This window comes from Rhinopithecus bieti, unplaced genomic scaffold (genome assembly GCF_001698545.2).
Source record: "Rhinopithecus bieti isolate Rb0 unplaced genomic scaffold, ASM169854v2 scaffold_495, whole genome shotgun sequence".
Lineage (NCBI taxonomy): Eukaryota > Metazoa > Chordata > Mammalia > Primates > Cercopithecidae > Rhinopithecus > Rhinopithecus bieti.
In genome coordinates this window covers 848466-871900 of record NW_016803120.1, presented here as the reverse complement: position 1 = coordinate 871900, position 23435 = coordinate 848466, and the positions used below count along the sequence as shown (strand labels likewise).

The following is a 23435-nucleotide window of genomic DNA, read 5'->3' as shown; positions in this document are numbered from 1 at the left end:
AGTAGCTCCTATTTTAGGTAAAGTTTGTGTTGGGAAGACTCATTGAAGATCTGTTTTTCCCGGAGTTCAGAGGTTTACAGAAAATACCACTGCAACTTAAATAGCTGAGAATGGAAGAGATGCATTGCAACAGACAAAATTGGTTCATGTCCTGGCTGTAGTACAGAAAAGATATGTGACCTTAGGCAAGTCAATGAACCTCTGAGCCTGTTTCCCTACCTCTAAAGAGACAATACTGCCATCTGTTTTCCAGGGATTCTTGTGATAAAGATCGAAAGAGTGAGTATATATGCATGGTGTGGACACACCCCACAACCCCTATTGCTGCCAGCAAGGCTGCCTCCCTTTCTCTTTCCTGTCCTCCTGTCTCAACCCAGCTCACCTGTCCACCCCAGAGTACATCATGGTGTTGTGCTCTTCTCTTGCCTTTTTAAAAGTCTTCTATGCCTCTCTAGCCCCACAGGCACTGACATGACCTTTCAGACACACAAGCGTGTGTCCTTTCATTCAGAGAAGACAGGAATTTCAGAATCACGCCCTCTCCCACACACTGCCTCCACTCTTGAGCCACCAGCTCTAGGAGCCCTGGGCTGGTCCTGCCCAGCCACCGTAGCCAGCATCTGTACCAATCCCTGGTGGGGGTGGTGTGGTGTGGTGCTCAAGTCTGTGATTGGGCAAAGGGACCCGGGAGAGGAACTTGCACGACTAGAGAAAAATATAAATTGTCAGCTGGGCTCCCAGTCTGGATTTGTGGTTGTGTGTCTACAAGTCTCTCCCTCTGCTCTTGGATGGGGTTGGCTGCAAAGCCTCCCTTTATCCCAGGCTTCCTTTCCCTTATTTATCTCTGGAGCAGCATTCATGAGGAGCCTGCAAAGCTGAAGCTGGCTCCAGAGTCAGGGGAAATCGACCAGTCTGCCTTCCTTTTCTCCTTGCAGCAGTAATCCAGACCAGAGAGGAATTTGTCTTTGAATACCGTTGCCTGTGTTCTTGGCATTTTCCCATTTGGAATTTTAGGGGGTTAACCTTAAGTGCCTAGAGCCTGGGAGACACTGTTGCTGCTGCCGCTGCCACCACTGCTGCCACTGTGGCTTTAGTAAGTAGATGCTGCTGCAATCTGCTGCAGAAGCTGCCAGACCCCAAGACTGGGGGAGGGCTGTGAGAGAAGAAGCAGGAGGGTGCAGTGGAGTCCTCACAAGCAGGTGACTAGGCAGCAGCCGGGGGATACTGGAGCCACCAGAGATGAAGGGCAGTCACCTGATAAAGACAGAGGTCCCTTGGCTGGCAGGTAAATGAAGACTTGCCCTTTGTAATCTACCCAGACATGTAGCATACGGTTGCTATTTTCTTTTTCACCTGCTTTCTGGGAACTTGGCAAAATGTGCTTAGCAGAGGGGCCATTCTGTCTGATCATGTGGCCTCCTGGGTGAACGCGCTGCATCTATAGAGATCACAGCAGACAGCCTCTCCTTACAGGTCCTATTGCTCTGCAGGAAACAATATCATAGCTGCCACTTTCTTAGGTGAAGGGTAGGGAGCGCCCGTTCTAGGAAGAAGCAAATTGTAAATCTGAAGGTTGAGGAGAAAGCCAGGCAAGGAAGCTGAGTAATCTCGGAGTTCAGATAAAGATCCTGTCTCAGCCTCCTGCATCTGGTGGTCTGTGGGTCTTAGCTGGGTTTGTCTAGGACCCTTTGATGGGCTCATGTTTGTAATTCAGTCATTTCTTTAGTCAGACAGAATTTGGAGCAGTAATACAAGCATGGTACATATAGATGTATGTTTCCTGTTAACTGCTTTTTCTATTTGTTTGGCATTAACAGGTTTCTATTCCAGTTGGAGCCTCCGCGTAACAGAGTACCCTTCCTCTTTCTGTGTGCTCCACTGTGTATATTTGGCCTTTTGCCCACAGCAATCAGTGCTAGTCTTCTGAGCACACTCACTCAAGTGTCTGGACATGTTCTAGTCGTTGGACCTGTTGCAGATTGAATGACCTTATAGCCTCCTTCCCTGGGAAGAAACTGTAGTTGTGTCAGCTCCCACTCCCATTCCCCCAGGCTATTCCACCTATCACTCTTCACCCATCCATCTTTCACTGTCCTCCAAAGGCTGCATTATGAAATCTTAATTTCTTCCAAGGCAGGGGCAGCAAACTTTTTCTGTAAAAGGCCAGATAGTATTTTAGGCTTTGTGGGCCATATGGTCTATGCTGCAACTACTCAGTTTTGCCAAGGTGGTGCAAAAGCAGCCCTAGACAGTACGTAAGTAAATGGGTGTGGTTGTGTTCTAATAAAACTTTATTAATAAAAACAGGCAGCAGACCAAATTTGGACTCACGGGCTTTCATTTGTGGACCTCTTCTGTGATACCCATGTGATTTCATTCTGCTGTATGAAGTGGTAGATCTCCTAAAAAGTGGTTCCCTTACAGCATACTGATCATATTGCCTGAGATATGGTTCCAGCATCAAACCAATAAGCTTCTCCAAGCTTCCAAGTCATGACATCCTGGGATTGTAGGGAAGGCTGGATAAAGCAGGCTTGATTATAACTTTTTTGTCAGCCTCTGGCAGAATCTGACTCTTCCCAGCCACTCCCATTCTGTGCGCATCCTAGGGTATCCATACAGTTAGCTCCTTTAAATACCTAAATAACAGGGATGAAGATACCCTGGAGAAAAAGCATATAAGGTCCTTGCATGACCCCAGGGAAAGGTCAGCAAGTGAGTAGAAACTGTCAGTTTTTAGAGTAAGCCTCTGAATCATCTGTGGTCATATAGGAACCTGGTGGCAGAGTAAGGCATGACTAAAATCTAGAATTTTGCCGGGCGCAGTGGCTCACGCCTGTAATCCCAGCACTTTGGGAGGCTGAGGCAGGCGGATCACAAGGTCAGAAGATCGAGACCACGGTGAAACCCCGTCTCTACTGAAAATACAAAAAATTAGCCGGGCACAGTGGCGGGCGCCTGTAGTCCCAGCTACTTGGGAGGCTGAGGCAGGAGAATGGCAGGAACCCGGGAAGCAGAGCTTGCAGTGAGCCGAGATCGCGCCACTGCGCTCCAGCCAGGGGGACAGAGCGAGACTCCGTCTCAAAAAAAAAAAAAAAAAATCTAGAATTTTTTAGGCCGAGCATGGTGCATAGTGGCTCATGCCTGTAGTCCCAGCACTTTGGGAGGCTGAGATGGGGAGATCACTTGAGGTGAGGCATTTGAGACCAGCCTGGCCAACATGGTAAAACCCTGTCTCTACTAAAAATACAAAAATTAGCTGGGTGTAGTGGCACATGTCTGTAATCCCAGCTACTTGGGAGGCTGAGGCAGGAGAATCGTTGGAACCCAGGAGGCGGAGGTTGTAGTCAGCCAAGATCTTGCCACTGCACTCCAGTCTGGGCAACAGAGTGAGACCTTGTCTCAAAAAAACAAAAAAAAAATCTAAAATTTTTTAAAGCTGTTTATTATGGAAGATTTCAAATACAACACAAATTATCAACTCATGGCTAATCCTAGTTCTTTTATATCCACACTCACTCTCCCTCGTTCCCTCTCACTGGATCTAGACAAATTCTTGACTATTTCATCAGTAAATGCTTCAGTATGTATCTCTGAAAGGTGTGGTAGAGTCTAAAACTCTTGGATCCTATTCCAGGGCTTATTCACCGAAAACAGCTCTCAAGTGGAGACCAGCTGTGTTTTGGGTCACACACACAGCCATGGTGTGTGTGTAAATTATCAGCTGGATTTTGCTACCAGATCACAGAGGATTTCTGTTTCAGGGAATGGAGATGCAGTAACAATCTCTGAATATGTAGGCGAGAGTGTTTCTGGAGCTTCTGCTTTACTGAGTGTTTCCAACATATTTTTAGCAGACAACTTTTGATTCTTTTAAAGGACCAAACTTCTGAATTTAGCGAAAATGTTTTGTGTCTTTTAAAAGAACAACTTTCCTGGTGATTTTCCTTATCTACAATGGATCTGTGTTTCTGCTAAACCCACAACTCTAAGAATATGTCAGTTTAATGACCATTCTCCCCTCCTGCACTATGACATCATGACCTGCCTGTGACACCATGCCTGTTTGTCCAAGGTTGCCAGAAGTCCAAAGCACTCTCTACCCTGTTGATTGCAGGGGCTCTCTTGGAAGGCCTTATACTGCTGTCAGTTTGTCCTGAGCTTGGTTTGCATTTCCCGTTGGGTAACCTCAGCTGCTTCTGTGACAGGAGAGCACTTGAAGAGCAATGTGACGGGGACTGTCAGCCACCGAGGGATGGAGAGACATCCCACGGGGCCCAGATTCAGCAGCAGCAGAGCTACGTGGAGGATTTGAGGCATCAAATCCTAGCAGAAGAGATTCAAGCTGAGAAGGAACTGGAATTTGACCAAACTTGGATTAGCCAGCAGATTAAAGAAAGTAGGTGTCCACCACTTAATGTGTTTGCCTGACCTCCTTATTCTCTCATTTTCATGCTTCCTCAGCCTTCTATATTCTCTCTTTGGTTTTCTTTGTGATATGATGGAATCTTTGGTATTAGATGTTCTCTTTTCTTTTAGACACCAGAGGTTCTTATAAGAAGAGGTCTGGAAGCAAGAATAAGGAAGCTAATTTCCTTATTGTCCTCAGAATTATGGACCTCCTACTTACCACTCCTCATTTGCTTATGTGTCCATACACTACTGCCTGCCCTAACATGTGCCCACTGTTGTGCTGAGGCTTGAGGGTCTTCATTCCCTTACGCTGTGGTAAGGGAGCCCTGTAGCCCTGCAGCCCTCATCCTGCCACATCACCTTGGCCAGCTCTTTCCCTCTGCACAGGTCCAGCCATGGCTGGAGGTGTCTGAGTCCAGGCAGCCACAAGCAGGGAAGGAGATGCTGAACTTCTCTCTGGGTGTTTTTGGTTCCCAGACCAGCAGTGTCTGCTCAGAGAAGAGACCTGGCTGGCCCGCTTGCGACAGCAGCAGCAAGAAGACCATGTAGCAGAGAAAGAACTTGAGGCATCTGTGGCACTTGATGCGTGGCTTCAGACAGATCCTGAGATTCAGCCATCCCCATTTGTCCAAAGTCAGAAAAGGGTGGTGCAACTGCAGCTCCTGCGGAGACACACTCTTCGGGCAGCAGAGCGGAATGTCCGGCGGAAAAAGGTCTCATTCCAGCTAGAGAGAATCATCAAAAAGCAGAGACTGCTGGAGGCCCAGAAGAGACTGGAGCAGCTCACGACATTGTGCTGGCTCCAGGATGACAGCACCCAGGAGCCCCCATACCAGGTCCCCAGCCCTGATGCCACAGTCCCATGGCCTCAGTGTAGAAGCAAATTGACGAGTTGCAGTTCTTTGAGCCCCCAAAGGCTCTACAGCAAGTACGTGCCCCAGCTACACAGGTAGAGCCAGTAGTTGTCACCTGGAAGCACTTGGTTACAGTTTACAACCTTGTTGCCCAGGTAGTGTTCTGTTTTTCCCCATGCCTCGTTTCCTCAGTCTGTGAAATGGAAGGATGTGTGTAGTCCTCTCTTCCTCATGGCTTTTTCTGTCTTCTGGCTACTCTTCCTCCTTCTGTGTATATCGTTTTAGATTCAGGCCATTCCCATCTTCCTTACCCTCCGAGTAGCAATTCTTGCTTCCTTGGTAATATCTTAGGAGTAAGGATCTCGGCCTCATTTTTCATCTATTCCTTAGACCTGGACTATCCATATATGTTTCTTTGTAAGTCACACCTCAGTCTTGTCATGCCTGTAACCAGACTTCTTGAGTCCTACACCACCTCCCTCCCCAACCCACCACATCAAGTGAGCTTTCTGACCCCACCTCCCACCTGGTGAGTAAGCTCTCTTTTTGACTCCCAGGTTCAAGTTGGGACCTTCCTTCTTTTCTCCATTACCCCTTATATGCCATCAAGGCCGGGCTGTATTATCTCCCAGACTCATTGGAGCAAGGGTTTGTGTCTTATACCTCTTTATATCCTCAGGACCTAGCACAAGTTCTCGTCCATAGGAGGTTCACAGTTAACGTCTGTTGGTGTTATGTTTGCTCACCTCTCTGGTCTTCAAAGTACTTGGTGGGCTTTTTTAAAAAAAAACTTTAATATGAAAAAAATTTAAACATATGCCAAGTTGGAAGAATTGGAAGAATAGTATATGTATCACTGATACTATTCAGCGATTATTAGGCTTTACACACTTGCCTACCTTCCCATTTTCTGAAGTTTTTTAAAGCAACTTCTAGACACCTTGTCCCTTTAGTTCTGCATTTGTAAGTATACACTTCTAAAAAAAAATGGACTTTTCTTGTAACCACAGTGTTATTGTGACAGCTACCAAAATTAAGATTATTTGGTGTATTCTAAAACCTAGGCCATGTTCAAATTTCTCTGCTTGCCTAAAACTGTTTACAGTTTTCTTTTTTCTCTCTCTTTTTTCTCTAACATGGTTCAGCATTAAAACGGTTGGTATTTCAAATCAAGATCCAAGCAGGATTTACATGCTGCATTTGTTTGTTGTTTTTCAGGTTTCTTTTAACCGTTCTTCTTGTTTTATTTGTAATCATTATTTTTACTACTTCATATTATTGATAATTACAGTTCTGTAGAATGTGTATCACTCTATAGATTTATCTTTTGGTTCCTCATAATACCATTTAAATTGTTCCTCTATTCCTCATATTGCCTATTAATAGGAAACTTTCCCTATAAGTGTGATTAGCTTCAGTTCAGTTTTTATTTTATTTTATTTTTTGAGACGGAGTCTTGCTCTGTCGCCCAGGCTGGAGTGCAGTGGCGCAATCTTGGCTCACTGCAAGCTCCGTCTCCCAGGTTCACGCCATTCTCCAGCCTCAGCCTCCCGAGTAGCTGGGACTACAGGTGCCTGCCACCACGCCCGGCTAATTTTTTTTAATTTTTTAATTTTTGTAGTAGAGACGGGGTTTGACTGTGTTAGCCAGGATGGTCTCGATCTCCTGACCTCGTGATCCGCCCATCTCGGCCTCCCAAAGTGCTGGGATTACAGGTGTGAGTCACCGCGCCCAGCCACTTCAGTTCAGTTTTTTAATAAGATGAAGAAATTGAGGAACAGAGTGGGCCTGGAGCTTCTCCGAGAGCTAGGACTAGTGTCCACAATTTCCTTTAATACCTAGAGAGCTTTTCTCTGGCTCTGAAGTCAATAGGAGACAGTGACATTGGCCTTGTTTTTAACCTCCTTCTGTTCACAGGAAGTAGTACCTCTCGCGTCTTCTGAGATAGCTTTCCTTGTCTTCACAGCATTTTCCTAAGTTGGGATCCCTCTACCACATTACCACCTATGCCTGACCCTACTCACCAAACATCAGAGAAAACATCATCAGAAGAGTGTTTGTCACAGGCAGCTTCCTACCCTCCAAGGACAGGGTGTCTCCGCAAGAACGTCCTGCATTCCTCAGGCCATGGGCAGCCCTGCACAGCCAGAGCAGCCTTGTCCAGGAAGGGAGCCTCAGCTCCAGACACTTGGCTCACCGTGAGTCCCAACTCTGTTGGCATCCAGGAAATGGAGAGGGTGGGTAAGCAGCCCCATCAGATGGTGATCCAGGGCTTAGCATCTCTGGGGAAATCAGCTAACAAGCTAAAGCCAAGGCATGAGCCAAAGATCCTCACCTCTACTACCCAGACCAGAGGGGCGAAAGGACTAGCAGACCCTAGCCACACACAAGCTGGGTGGCGAAAAGAAGGGAACCTGGGGACCCACACGGCTGCTAAGGGAGCCAGTTGCAATTCCCCATATCCTCATGGATCCAGGCAGACTGCTGGGCATGGAAAGGCAGTCAAGACTTTTTGGACAGAATACAAACCACCTTCTCCAAGCAGGGCATCAAAAAGGCGTCAGAGGGTCCTGGCAGCCAGGGTCAGAAATACTACCAAAAAGTCCTCTCACTTGCCTCTTGGCAGCCCTTTCAAGAGACAACAAAATACGAGGGACCTAGATACCATGGCCCCACTCACAGATTTTAGTCCAGTAGTGGATCATTCAAGAGAAGACAATGATTTTTCTGACTCAGATAGCAACTACTCAGTGGATTCTCTCTCGTGTGTCTATGCCAAAGCCCTGATAGAGCCACTAAAGCCAGAGGACCCTCAGGAGAGGACGTGGGATTTCCTGGAGCCAGAGAACTCTGAAAGTGACGACAGCCAAATATCTGAGGACTCACTGGCTGAGAAGAGGTACCAAAGCCCACAAAACAGGCTAGGGGGAAATCATCCCACCAACAACCATGGCCACCCCAGGACCAGAACTAGAGCTTCTGTGAGGGGCTTCACTGCACCCTCAGACAATGACCTACTTGCTCAAACTCACAGGAGCTTCTCCTTGGATAGCCTGATTGATGCTGAGGAAGAACTAGCAGAAGGTCAGCAAGAGGAACCTTTCCCTGGTTCAGCTGATGAGATACCCACAGAGACTTTTTGGCACCTGGAGGACTCCAATCTGCCTGTAATGGACCAAGAGGCAATATGCAGGCTTGGTCCCATCAACTACAGAACAGCAGCTAGGCTGGATGCCGTCCTGCCAATGAGCAGTTCGTTTTACCTTGATCCTCAGTTCCAACCCCGTTGTGAGCTCCAACCCCATTGTGAGCAGGCGGAGTCACAGGGAGAGCCAAGCTACTCTGAACAGGCCAACTCTCTCCAAGGCATGCAGCTTTCAAGAGAGAGCCCACTGAGCCCACTGATGTCCATGGATTCCTGGTTTTCCTGTGACTCTAAGATTAACCCCAGCAGCCCCCCAGGAATAGTGGGTTCTTTATGTCCAAGTCCTGATATGCAGGAATTTCACCCCTGTAAGGAGGAGAGACCTGGATACTGGCTAAATACTGAGGAACTAAAGCCATCAGATGCAGAAACGGTTCTGCCGTATAGCTCCAAACTGCACCAAGGCAGTACTGAGCTCCTCTGCATTTCAAGAGATGAGCACACAGCCTCTGCTTCTGATACGTCCAGGCTGTCTCTCTGGGGAATTCAAAAGCTTATTCAACCAGGAGCTGATGGCACTTTTCAGGGCAGATGCATCTGTGACATGACCCAGCAGGGCAGCTCTGAAGCATCCCACAATTCTAGTGTATCAAACGTGCTGTCTGCCTCTGCCACCACATTGACTCATGTAGGCGGCACCCACGAAAGGGACTGGTCTGCCCTTCAGCAAAAGTACCTCCTTGAACTCTCTCGCCCTGTTTTGGAGGCCATAGGAGCACCCAGGCCAGCTTTCCCCTACCTTGAGGAAGACTCTGGTTCCCTGGCCCAAGCTTCTGGCAAAGGAGGAGATACTCCATTGCCAATTGGCCCTAAGGTATCTAGCAATCTGAATCTCAACAGCTTTCCAATCCATCTGTCCAGAATCAGGCGTTTGAGGGCAGAGAAAGAACAGGACAGTTTAAATGCCAAATTAGAAGGTGTTTCAGATTTCTTTAGCACTAGTGAGAAAGAGGTGAGTTATGACGAAACTTATTCAGCAGACTTAGAATCATTGGCTGCTTCTCGATCTACAAATGCACAGGTCTTTGCAGTAGGGAACACGATACCAGATTCCATGACAGAAGCATGTGAAGTCAAGCAGAACAACTTGGAAGAATGCCTTCAGAGTTGCAGGAAACCTGGACTGATGACTTCCTCTGATGAGTATTTTTTCCAGAAGAACGCTTGTCACAGTAATGTCACTACAGCCACCAAAGCAGACCATTGGCCCCAAGGCTGGGCTCCTCTCAGGAAAAATAGTGCAGTCCAGCCAGGGCAATTAAGTCCTGACAGCCACTACCCACTAGAGGAAGAGAAGACAGATTGCCAGGAGAGCTCTAAGGAAGCAGTTAGAAGACACATAAATATCTCCTTTGCCTTTCCTTCAGGTCCAGAGCTATACCTTCACTCTGCTCCCTGGAATCCATTGTCATCTTCCCTGCAGCCCCCACTCTTGGAAACATTCTATGTGACCAAAAGCAGGGATGCCCTGACAGAAACTGCCTTAGAGATTCCAGCTTGCAGAGAAGTAAGGGTACCTTCCCCACCCCCCAGGGAAGCCTGGGGCTTTGGTCACAACCACCAAGCTCTCCAAGATGCTTATTTGAAGAATAATTTGCCAGTGCTGTTACAAAACCAGAATTCTAAGGTTGCCTCATCTGAGCAGGTCACAGCTGAGATACCAGTAGATCTGAATACCGAGGAAGTCATCAGAGAATCAGATAAATGCCCTGGAAATATTACAGAAGAAAGCCATGATTCAGTTTATTCTTCTGTTACTCAGAACAGACATTTTCTCCCCTCTACCAGCACAAAAGTATGTGAATTTGAAAATCAAGTTGGAATTTTAAATAAACACAGTTTTCCAGCACTCGAAGGAGGAGAGGTCACTGCTCAGTCCTATTGCAGTGTTTCCTCAGACAGCACTGAGTCTGGGAAGCCTCTCCTCCTCTTTCTTGAATCTGAGGCATGTGAGGAAGAAGAGCTGGATCAGAATACAGTTATGAGGCAGACCATCAATGTAGGCCTTGAGAAAGACTTGCCATGGGAAAGTGCTGTTTCTTTGAAGTCCAGATCTGTACATCATAGGGTAAGCAGCCCAGTGATGGTGGCCCAGGATGAGAGTCCAACCCCTAAGTGGGAAGGGAAAAATGAAACTAGGCTTCTTGAAAAAGCTCTTCATCCCAAAGATAGCTCAGAAGAGTTTAAGCTTCCAGGCACAAAGCCTGCATATGAGAGGTTCCAGTTAGTTACATGCCCTCAGGAAAGAAACCCCGGTGAATGCAAGGGTCCTGGAAAATCACAAGAAATGTTAAATCCCAACGGAGAACCTTCTGGAAAGAAACAGAATAAAAGAGTTAATAATACTGATGAAATGGCTAGGCTAATTAGGAGTGTAATGCAGCTGGAAAATGGCATCTTAGAAATTGAATCTAAGCAGAATAAGCAGGTTCATGCTTCCCACACACCAGGTGTCGATAAGGAGTCAGTGTTCCAGGACCAGAAGGAGCAGGAGAAGACTGACCATGCCCTTAGGCCAGACAGCTCTGGAAACCTTTTGACCTCTAAGGATCAGCCATCTTCTCCAAGACAGACAGATGTTACTGTCTTTAGGGATAGTGAAGCTGGAGAGATGGAGGTTAACAGCACTGGGAACCATCCCCAGGTCCAAAAAATCACCCCGAACCCCTTCAGGTCAAGGGAAGGTGTACAAGAGAGTGGACCTGTGAGAGAGCACACCCACCCAGCTGGATCAGACAGACCTGCCAGGGATATTTTTGATTCTTTAGGGAAATACACAACTTGCAGAGAGTTCACCAACACTTCTCTTCACCCACAGAGAATGAAAGCCTTGACTAGAGCTCTGCCATTGCAGCCCAGGCTAGAGAGGTCTTCTGAGAATAATGGCCAGTTGGTAAAAGCATCAGCAAGTCTCAAAGGGCAGCCTTGGGGCTTAGGACGTCTTGAGGAATTGGAGACTGTGAAAGGTTTTCAGGAAAGCCAAGTTGCTGAACACATAAGTAGTTCCAACCAAGAGGAGCCAAAAGCTCAAGGTAAAGTTGAAGAAATGCCTATACAAAGGGGAGGCAGCCTACAGGGAGAAAATAAAGTGACTCAGAAACTTCCTAGTCTCAGCCAGCTTTGTAGGGACACATTTTTCAGCCAAGAAACTGTCAGCCCGTTACTAAGCTGGACCGAATTATCTACAGCTCCTCCTCACCAAGACCTGAGTAATACCTTGCCCTTGAATTCTCCAAGGCGGCCAAGAAGCTGTCTTCATGTACCTGGTGTTCTAGGCATCTCTTCACTTGACTGTGTGCTGGATCTCACAATGTTGAAAATTCATAACAGTCCCTTGGTAACTGGAGTAGATCATCAGGACCAGAGTACAGAGACCAGAGGCCACAGCCCTGAAGGAAATGTTAGAGGGGGTTCCTCTGAGGCACACACTGCCTGGTGTGGGTCTGTGCGATCCATGGCCATGGGATCTCATAGTCAATCTGGTGTACCAGAGAGCATTTCTCTGGGGACAGAGGACAGGATCTCAGCAAGCACCAGCCCCCAAGACCATGGAAAGGACCTCAAAATCACCTTGCTGGGTTTCAGTACCAGTGAAGATTTTGCTTCTGAAGCCAAGGTGCCTATGCAGAAAGAAATAGGAGTCAGTTCACTGAACAAGGTCTCTAGCCAGCCTGAAAAGAGGGTCAGCTTCTCCTTGGAAGAGGATAATGACCAAGTCAGCAAGCCAAGGCAGAAGGCAGAGGAGGAGACTGAGGACCTCGGACTGACCAGCAGTGTTTCCTTAGCACCTGTTTCCCTGCCGAGGGTGCCCAGTCCGGAGCCTAGGCTGTTGGAGCCCTCTGACTATGCATCCATGTGCCTGGCCATCTTGGAGGAGATCAGACAGGCAAAGGCCCAGAGAAAGCAGCTTAATGACTTTGTGGCCGGGGGCACAGTCCTTTCTTACTGTGAAACTTTGCTAGAACCTGAATGTTCTTCAGGGGTTGCTGGCAGGCCTCAGTGTAAACAAATAGACCTGTCATCATCAGACCAGACCAGGAATGAGGGTGAAGCACCGGGATTTCGTGTGGCATCTCTATCTGCTGAAGCAGGGCAGACAGATCTGTCAACTGACGAGAGGAAGGTCCAGGCCACACCTCTGTCTGCAGACAGCTTTCAATCTCTGCCCAGTACGGAAACTGACAGAGAGCCATGGGATCCTGTGCAGGCTTTCTCCCATGCTGCCCCTGCTCTAGACAAAAAACATTGTACTGGAGAACAGAGGCAGTTCGCGGGAACAAGTGAACCGTTTATATGTCACTCTGGTTCTTCTGAAATCCTAGAGAAAAAGAAAGATGCAACCAGAACGCCTTCCTCTGTTGATCCTTTGGCCCCAGACAGTCTTCTTTCTTCAGCACCTGTGGAAGGGGTCAGGAGGGTAGTGGCTGCCTTATCTTCTCAGGCCCCTTGTGATGATCCTAGAGTGACTCTGCATGAGCTAAGTCAGTCAGTTCCACAGGAGACTGCAGAGGGCATACCTGCTGGCAGTCAGGACAGCAGCCCAGAGCATCAGGAACCCAGAACTCTGAACACCACATACGGAGAAGTTTCAGGTAATTTATTAGTGACTGCACAGGAAGAAAAAACAGCCCATTTTGAAAGTCAATCTGTGACCTGTGATGTTCAGAATTCTACAAGCCCCTCAGGGCCTAAGCAAGACCATGTCCAATGCCCTGAGGCTTCCACTGGCTTTGAAGAAGGTAGGGCAAATCCCAAACAAGATACCATTCTGCCTGGAGCTCTGACAGGGGTTGAACTGGAAGCTCCCACACAGCAGTGTGTGAATTGGAAGGAGAGTGTTGGGTCTGGGTTGACAGAAATCTGCGGGGCTGGCAGCAAACATTCCAGACCAACTCCACTGCCAGATCAAAGACCAAGCCCAAATCCTGAGGAAATTGGGGAGGGAGCCCCATGCAGATATCCAAGGGAAGCTTTACATGACCCTGTCTTCTCAAGGAACCCTGAAGGCAGCAGGACTCTCAGCACGTCTAGAGGAAAAGAGAGCAGAACTCTTCCTTGCCCACAGCCATGCGGTTCTCAACCTGTTGCTACTCATGCTTATTCCTCCCATTCCTCTACTTTACTGTGTTGTAGAGGTGGTGACCTGGGGAAGGAGGCTTTCAAGGCTGCCCTGCGTACTGTCCACCCACCCTGTGGGGTACCTTCCAGGGCCTATGAAATGGATGAGACAGGAGAGACCTCTTCTAGGGGACCTGATGTGCATTTGACACGTGGCCTTGAGCCCAAAGATGTTATTAGGGAATTTAGTATAACAGAGAGCAGCACTTGTGAGCCTTCTACTGTGGCTGCTATCCTATCTGGGGCTCAAGGCTGCAGATCTCCTTCTGCCTCTGACGTGAGGAGGACAAGTTCCTTCAGCCACTCAGCTACTAATGGAAGCTTAGGATTAATAGGCGCTCCTGAGGAAAAGGTTGCTGAGAAGCAAGCAAGCACAGAACTTGAGGCTGCCTCTTTCCCTGCAGGCATGTACTCTGAGCCACTGAGGCAGTTTAGGGACAGCTCTGTAGGTGACCAGAATGCACAGGTGTCTCAAACCAGTCCAGAACCACCTGCAACAACTCCGGGACCACACATCCTGGATTTAAGTGAAGGGTCTGTGGAGAGCAAGGTGGTGGCAGAGCCACAGCATGAATGTTTTGAAAATACCACCAGATGTTTTTTGGAAAAGCCACAATTTTCCACTGAATTGAGAGATCACAATTGCTTGGATTCCCAAGCCAAGTTTGTTGCAAGGTTAAAACATACCTGCAGCCCCCAGGAAGACAGTCGCTGGCAGGAAGAAGAGCAGCACAGAGACCAGGCTTCAGGTGGTGGTGAAGGCTTCACCCAGGGTGTGAATCCCCTTCCTTCTAATGAAGGTAGCTTAGATAGCTGTCAGATTTTAGATGCTAGGAGACAGGAGGTGGCTGTGGCCAAGCCTCCTGTGTCCAAGATTTTATCACAGGGCTTCAAAGACCCAGCCACTGTGTCCTTGAGGCAAAACGAAACACCACAGCCTGTTGCTCAGGGGCCTGGCAACCTCTATACTGGCAGAGAGCAGCCAGCCCTCAACCACAGGGGCTCACTTCCTGTGACTGCAATCTTCTCTGGCCCCGAACACTCCAAGTCCTCCCCCACACCACAGTTCTCAGTTGTCAGCTCTTCTCATTCTCTTCAGGAGCTAAACTTGAGTGTGGAGCCTCCTTCCCCTACAGACGAAGATACACAAGGGCCTGACAGATTGTGGAACCCACATCTCAGGGGCTATTCCACAGGAAAGGCAGTGGCAAGAACATCTCTGCAGGCTGAGGACAGCAATCAGAAAGCCTCATCTCACTTGGATGATGGCACTACTGATCACAGGCCCCTGAAGCCTGCCACCCCTCCTTATCCAGTGCCTTCTACCCTCTCACACATGCCAACCCCTGATTTCATGACCAGCTGGATGTCTGGTACTTTGGAACAGGCCCAACAGGGAAAGCCAGAGAAACTGGGTATCCAGGTTAGGCCAGAAAATTGGTGCTCTCAGATGGACAAAGGAATGCTGCACTTTGGCTCCAGTGACATCAATCCCTATGCCCTGCCCTGGCGTACAGAGGAGCATGCACATATCAGCTGGAAGCAATATGTGTTTGGCAGTACGGTCGATGTTTCCTGCAGCCAGAAACCCCAGGGCCTGACACCATCAAATGTGGCCCGGTGCTCCAGCATGGACAATGGCCTAGAAGACCAGAACTCCCCCTTCCACTCTCACCTCAGCACTTATGCCAATATTCGCGATCTGTCAACCACACACAGCAGCACTGAGAATGCCCAAGGTTCAAATGAGGCCTGGGAAGTATTCCCAGGGAGTTCTTCAATTGCCTTAGGAGACCCCCACATTCTGACGAGCTCTGAAGGAGTAGCCCCCACTTCAGGTCATGACAGAAGACCCCAGTTCAGGAGCCCTTCTGGTGAAGCAGGTTGTCTGAGGAGTAAGCCCCCCTTGGCTGAAGGAAGTACTGCAGGTCCAGTGGATGAGATTATGCTGCTGTATCCATCAGGGGCAGGCTGCCCTGTGGGACAGACCAGGACGAACATATTCGAACAGGGCACACAGACCCTCGACAGCAGGTGCCACCAGAGCAGCACTGACATCTCCTTTGCTCAGCCTGAAGCTAGTGCGGTATCAGCCTCTGATCTGGCCTCATGGACCAGCATGCACAGTCTGTCTCTCCACCTCTCACAGCTCCTGCACAGTACTTCAGAGCTGCTTGGGAGTCTCTCCCAGCCAGGTGTGGCCAGAAGGGAGCAGAACACCAAGAGGGACATCCCAGATAAAGCCTCACAGGCCCTGATGATGGATGGCTCTACTCAGACCACTGTGGATGAAGGCAGCCAGACTGACCTCGCCACACCCACCCTGTGCCTCCAGGCTTCAGAGACCGAACCTCAGGGGGCCAATGTGATCCTTGAAGGGCTGGGTTCAGATACCTCAACTATGTCTCAAGAAGAGGGAGATGTGCCAGGGGTACCTCAGAAGAGAGAGGCAGAGGAAACAGCACAGAAAATGGCACAGCTCCTGTATCTTCAGGAGGAAAGCACTCCCTACAAGCCTCAGAACCCTTTAACACCCTCATCCCACTTGAGGTTTCAGAAAGCCCCCCTTAGGCAGCATCTTCCTTCTGTGGGCCCCTCAGTTTCTGATGCTTTCCTGCCTCCCAGCTCCCAGCCAGAGGAGTCGTCTTGCATGGCTGTCAGCAGTCCCAGTCCCAGCCCCTGTCATTCCCCAGGGCTCCTTCCCAATACTTCCGAGTACCCTGGGGACCCTAGGGTCAAGAAGAAGCTGGGCCCCACCAGCGCTTTGTTGGTGGACAGGGCCTCCTCCCCAATCCTCACTCTTAGTGCCAGCACCCAAGAGCTGGGTCTTCCCCCAGGCTCTTTGACCCTCTCGGCCCCTTCAGCTCACCCTGTTGAAGGCCACCAGAAGCTTGACTCCAGCCCAGACCCTGTTGGTGCCCCAAGGACTCCAATGGATAATTATTCCCAAACCACTGATGAGTTGGGCGGCTCCCAGAGAGGTGGAAGTGCATTACAGAGGAGTAACGGGACGTCCTTCCTTGAGGTACACTCCCCGCACAACCCACAACAGAGTCCAAAACTCCAGTTTAGTTTCTTAGGGCAGCACCCTCAGCAGCTTCAGCCCAGGACCACGACTGGGGTCCAAAGTAGACTGCAGCCACCACCACTGAGGCACAGGAGCCAGAGGCTGGCCGACAGCTTTGTGCCTGAGGAGGTGACTTCCCCGGAGCATGGCCCACTGAGCGGTAGGGAGCCAAGTCAGTGGCGGAGCAGGACAGAAAATGGAGGTGAGAGTTCAGCATCTCCAGGGAAACCACAACGCACTCTGGACCGACCTTCCTCATGTGGAGGCCTCCAGCACCTCAGCCCCTGCCCTGTCTCTGAGTTGACTGATACTGCAGGGCTCCGAGGTTCCGCCTTGGGCCTCCCTCAGGCCTGCCAACCCGAGGGGTTACTGTGCTCCAGTTGCCAGATGTGCATGGCCCCTGAACCCCAGCACCACAGTCTGAGGGACCTCCCGGCGCATAACAAATTTAGTAACTGGTGTGGGGTTCAGAAGGGCTCACCTGGGGGAATGGACATGACTGAGGAGGAGCTGGGGGCCAGCGGTGATCTCAGCTCTGAAAAGCAGGAAGAGGGCACCCCACAACCTCCTAATGACCACAGCCAGGACCCTGAGTGGTCCCAGGGGGAGCAGATCCCCCTGCAAGTTGGGGCCCAGAACCTCTCACTCAGCGTGGAACTCACAGAAGCGAAATTGCACCACGGCTTTGGGGAGGCCGATGCCCTGCTCCAGGTGCTGCAGAGTGGGACAGGGGAGGCGCTTGCTGCTGACGAACCTGTGATATCCACCTGGAAGGAGCTCCATGCACGGTAAGGGCCCCCAGCCTGGAGTCGGGAGGGGAAGAGGTGGGCTGTGAGGAAAGAGAACCCCAGAAAGCTAATAGCTTGCTGTTTCCTCTGCCCTGGTTCATCTCTGGGATTTTCCAGGGGTCAGAGATAGCTCTTAAAGTGAAGGACATTCAGGGCCAGCTTCAGCGAATCATGTTTTGCCTCAGGCAAAAAAAAGCCGTTGAGACCCTCAGGAGAGAGCGGGCTGAGCGACTTGGGAACTTCTGCCGGACGCGAAGCCTTAGCCCCCAGAAACGACTGAGCCTCCTGCCCAACAAAGAGCTCTTCATCTGGGAGCTTGACTTGCCCAGCCGACGCCGAGAATACCTGCAGCAGCTGAGGAAGGATGTTGTGGAAACCACCAGGTAGGGTGGACCCAGAACCCTGCTGGAAGCAGGCTCTGTTGGGGGAGGGGAGTGTGGAGAGCAGGAGCTGAAGTTTTAGCATCCTGGAGGGTTCTCTATCTGAGACAGGGTATGTGGAAAGAGGACATAGAAGGGAATGGAGTGAGGGAGGGGTTGGGCAGAGAGAAGGCACAGGAAAGGATGGACAGAAGGGCTCTGACATGCTATGCAAGTCTGCAGGCCTGGGTCTCAACGTGGCTTGGTTCTCTCTGTACAGCAACCTCTCCTGAGGCTAAAAAATCAAACTTTAAAACCCTGTGGGCAAATGGAGGATGGGTCTTTTAAGAAGATGGTATCACCCAAGCTAGCCTTGGATGGACACACCAGAACTGTTACCTACCCACTGTGTTCTTTCCACCCCGTGATCTTCCTCAGGAGCCCAGAGTCAGTGTCAAGGTCAGCTCAGCCACCCTCTGACATAGAGCTGATGCTGCAAGACTACCAGCAGGCCCATGAGGAGGCCAAGGAGGAGATTGCCCGGGCCCGAGACCAACTGCGGGAGCAGACAGAACAAGAGAAGCTGAGAATCCACCAGCAGATCATTTCCCAGCTGTTGAGGGTGTGGAGTGGGGCAAGCCTCTGATTTCAGGATAGACCTGGACCTCAGACTGGTCCACCTTCACTGTGGCTACCTCTGAATCTTGGGACATACATAACATTTGGAGGAGGCTGTGGGACCCCTGTTGTCAACTCAAAGCTGGGCTCACTCTCTCTTTACATCATCACACCAGCTCCTTTCCCTGGCCACGGCCTGGGAGGAAGAGGCTTTGGTGTGAAGTGCAGGGTATGGGGAAATATGAGCAGTGGTGGCTTTGAGAAAGCCAGGGCATGTGAGGCTAAGTCAGGGAGGCCCTGGGAGGTGGACAAAGGAGCAGTAGAGGTGAGCAGGGAAGGGGTGGCTTTCGGTAGGAGAGGGCATAGCCAGTGAGGGCACGTCAGAAGCTGGTTAAATGGTGATTTGTCCTTCCCAGGAAGAGGATAAACTACATACCTTGGCCAACTCCAGCTCCCTGTGCACCAGCTCGAATGGAAGCCTCTCATCTGGCATGACCTCTGGCTATAATAGCAGCCCAGCCTTGTCAGGCCACCTCCAGTCCCCAGAGAATGCGGTGAGTAGGCAGATGTTGGGAATGAGCCAGGGGCCCAGACTGCCAAGGCAAGAGTCTGGGCGGGACGCTGTGCCTCCTGGAGTCTGGGCGGGATGCTGTGCCTCCTAGAGGCCACTGCTGACATGAGCCCTTCTTATGTGCCGGCCGTTGGTTTTCCATTTAGTTCTGCCCCCTGCTCCTTCTGTTTATTCATTCATTCAACAAATGTTTATTCTGTGGGTATAATTTTAGGATACAACGGGGAGCAAAACTGTTCTTGTCCTTAGGCTGTTTGAGGGATAAATATTAAACAACTGATTTTATTGTTTAGTTATTGTTGCAGTAAATTGTTTGAAGAAGGGTTGCTAAACCAGCATAAAACCAGGGGTCTGACTTAGTCTGGAAGGTCATAGAGATATTCCGAAAAGAATGTGTTTAGACTGATACGAGGATACGAGGTAGTTAATGCAGTAAAAGCTTAGTGGTGCTGTTATCGGGAAAGATGTGGGCCTAGCAAGTGAGGCCTTGAGGACGAAGAGTTTGAGGAACTATAAATGAAGTTTAGTGTGGTTGGAATATAAAGAGTGAGACGGGAAAATGACATGAGAAGGGACTAGAAAATCATGTGGAGTATAATGAGAGTTCTGCCCCCTTTCTAATCCATTTCATTGTGTGACTTCCCAAAAGTGAAAAGGCTGCTGAGAGATGATTGCTTGCTTTAGGGCACTGCCAGTGAAGATGATCAGAGGTGGATGTAATGGAGAGAGAGATCTACGGGACTTGGTGACTGGTTGGGTGTTAGAGGAAGGCAGAGCGGGGAGTTGGGAACAGCACACACACTTTTGACTTGAGCAGCTGAAGGGCGGCCATGTGAACAATGACAAGGAACACTGGAGGGAGAACCAGGTTTTGTGTGGAAGATGATGAGTTTAGGTTTGTACTTACTGAGTTGATGATGCCTGTGAGAAATCCAGGTGGAGCAGTTGGAAATCTCGAGCTCGTAGGTAAGATCTGCCTGGGGGTGAACATTTGAAATTCATTTTACAAATACAACGTCATTTAATAAAAATAATATTTAAACAGTAGCAAAGGACATCCAATGTCAGGTGCATGTTTGAGTCTCCTATTTCCTTCCCCCAGAAGCAGTCATTGACCTCAGTTTGGTGTGTATTTCCAGGGATGATGTGTATACGTCTTTTTGTAAAGCAGATGAATGGGAGTATACTGTACTCACTTTCTCACTTTGCTTTTTCTTTTAAAAATATCTTTGGGATATCATTACATATCAGTAAATCTAGTACTGACTTATTTTATTTTTTTTAAGAGCCAGGGTTTTGCCATGTTGCCCAGGTTAGTCTCACACTCCTGGGCTCAAGCTGTTTGCCCATCTCGACCTCCTAAAACGCTGGTATTACAGGTGTGAGCTGCCATGCCTGGCCTTCTTTTTAACAGCTGAATAGTGTTTCTTTTTTTCTCTTTTATTGCATGTTTTTAAGTTTGATGTTTTATATAGATAATATATTCATATAGTAGAAAGGGTACAAATATATACATATATAGGTTGAGCATCCCTGATCCAAATATCAGAAAGTCAGGATACTCCAAAATCGAAAACTTTTTGAGCACTGTGACACCAGAAGTGGAAAATTCTACACCTGACCTCATGTGACAGATTGAGTTGAAACACAGTCAAAACTTGATTTCATTCTCAAAATTATTTAAAACACTATATGAAATTACCTTCAGGCTGTGTGTATAAGGTATATATCCAACATAAATTTTGTATTTTGCACAGATCCTATCCCCACATATCTCCTTATGCATATGCAAATTTTCCAAATTCCAAAAACATTCAAAATCCAAAACACTTCTGGTCCCAAGCATTTTGGAGAAGGGGTACTCAACCTGTAAAAGGGATACAGGGAAATACCCGTCCCTGCCCTCAGTCTACCTCTCCTTTACCCCACCCAAGGAAAGCAGTGTTGTTTCTTGGAAGGTGTTCTCCTAGGAGTCTTTATGCATACAAAATAAAACATATTATGCCACTGTCCTATACCTTATATATCTTTTTCACTCAGTATAATTTGGAACTCTATTTGAATATGCAGAGAACTTTCTCATTTTTTTCATTGCTGCGTAGCATTCCATTGTAGAGTTGCACCGTAATTTAACCAGTATTCTAACTTGGGTTGTTTTCAGACTTTTGCCGTTATCAGCAATAGTACAGTGAATAACTTTATGCGTGTATCATTTTGTACATAAGCAAATATATCTGGGGGATACATTCCCAGAAGGGCACTTGTACAAAGAGTATATACATTTAAATTTTTGATAGATACTATTTTCTCTCACAGATGAGCTAATTTATACTCCCACCAGTAATAGCTGAGAGTTTACCTTTTCCCAGACTCTCACCAACATGTTATCAAATGTTTGGATTTTTTGCTGAAAATTATATCTCATTTTTCTCATATGCTTAAATATTTTTATTTCCTTTTCATGAACCATCTGTTCATATCCTTTGCTCATTTCTCTTTTTCTCTTGTCAATTTCGAGAGTTCTTTGTTTTTAGCAAGAATAGCCCTTTGACTGATATGAACTATAAATATTTTTTTCCCAGTGCTTCATTCTCTTTTGTCTTTGCTTGCTTATTTTGTTTGGGGCCATGCAGGCAGATATACTTGCCAGTTTTCCTTTTATGATATCTAGGTTATAAATAATAACTAGAAACACATTCTTCAATCCAAAATTATAAAGAATTTCTTCCATGGTTTCTTCTAGAACTTCTGTGGTTTTATTTTTTCATATTTAAATCTTTGTTCCCTTTGGAGTCATCTTCATATGAGGTCTGGATCTGATTGTGTTTTTTCTAGATGGCTGTCCAGTTGTTCCCATAATGCTTGTTAGTTTATCTTTGCCTCACCTGTTTAAGGGGTCCCTTTTCCTTACACCAAAGCTTAGAATAGAGTCTACCCAGCCGGGCGCGGTGGCTCACGCCTGTAACCCCAGCACTTTGGGAGGCCGAGGCGGGCAGATCACGAGGTCCGGAGATCGAGACCATCCTGGCTAACACGGTGAAACCCTGACTCTACTAAAAATACAAAAAAAATTAGCCGGGCGTGGTGGCGGGCGCCTGTAGTCCCAGCTACTCAGGAGGCTGGAGAATGGCAGGAGAATGGCAGGAGAATGGCGTGAACCCGGGAAGCAGAGCTTGCAGTGAGCCGAGATCGCGTCACTGCACTCCAGCCTGGGCGACAGAGCGAGACTCCGTCTCAAAAAAAAAAAAAAATAGATTCTACCCTGTGGTAGTGTTAGTCCACCACTACCCTCATTGGTCTTCTCTTTCTGAGTTTACCAGAGTATTCTTTCTTGTTTATTAAAAAAAAAATTGTATTATTTTATTACAATTTACACATAATGTAAATATTTGTGAGGTACAATGTGATGTTTCAATACATGTATACATTGCGTAATGATCAGGCAATTAGCACATCCATCACTTTAAACGTGTATCATTTCTTTGTGGTGATAACACAAAACCCTATCTTCTAGCCAACTTGAAATATACATTACATTATTATTAGCTATAGTCGCCCTGTTGTGTAATAGAACATCAGAACTTATTCTTCCTTTCTAACTTTGTACCCGTTGACCAACCACTCACTCCCCATTACCCTCTTCCTGATCCCCTCCCCAGCCTCTGGTAACCACTATTCTACTCTCTCCTTCTATGAGATCAACTTTTTTATTTTCTTTTTTTTGAGATGGAGTCTCGCTCTGTCGCCAGGCTGGAGTGCAGTGGTGCGATCTCAGCTCACTACGAGCTCCACTCCCGGGTTCATGCCATTCTCCTGCCTCAGCCTCCGAGTAGCTGGGACTACAGGCACCTGCCACCATGCATGCCTAATTTTTTGTATTTTTAGTAGAGAAGGGGTTTCATCATATTAGCCAGGATGGTCTGGATCTCCTGACCTCATGATCTGCCCGCCTTGGCCTCCCAAAATGCTGGGATTGCAGACATGAACCACTGCACCTGGCTAATTTTTTTATTTTCATTATTTATTTATTTTTGAGACAGAGTCTCACTCTGTCACCCAAGCTGGAGTACAGTGGTGTGATCTTGGCTCACTGCAACCTCCGTCTCCCAGGTTCAAGCGATTCTCATGCCTCAGCTTCCTGAGTAGCTGGAATTACAAGCACCTACCACACCCAACTATTTTTTGTATTTTTAGGAGAGATGGGGTTTCACCATATTAGCTAGGCTGGTCTCAAACTCCCGACCTCAGGTGATCAACCTGCCTCAGCCTCTCAAAGCACTGGGATTACAGGTGTGAGAGATCAACTTTTTTAGATTCTGCATATGAGTAAGATCATGTGGTGGTTGTCTGTCTATGCTTGGTGTCTTCCACTTAGTATAATGTCCCTGGGTTCATCCATGTTGCCACAAATGACAGAATACTGTTTTATGGCTGAATACTAT

General features: G+C 48.1%; 1 protein-coding gene across 3 annotated transcripts in view; it reads left to right on the top strand.

The window, feature by feature from the left end:
- STARD9 (StAR related lipid transfer domain containing 9) overlaps positions 1–23435 on the top strand; it is a 70719-nt gene that overhangs the window by 27209 nt on the left and 20075 nt on the right. For all 3 annotated transcript variants that reach the window (XM_017859704.1, XM_017859638.1, XM_017859779.1), the window contains 6 exons: positions 4209–4399; positions 4891–5341; positions 7234–17445; positions 17631–17828; positions 18243–18426; positions 18839–18976. In XM_017859704.1, coding sequence (XP_017715193.1) covers positions 4209–4399; positions 4891–5341; positions 7234–17445; positions 17631–17828; positions 18243–18426; positions 18839–18976 — 11374 coding nt within the window. The remainder of the gene's footprint in view (positions 1–4208; positions 4400–4890; positions 5342–7233; positions 17446–17630; positions 17829–18242; positions 18427–18838; positions 18977–23435) is intronic.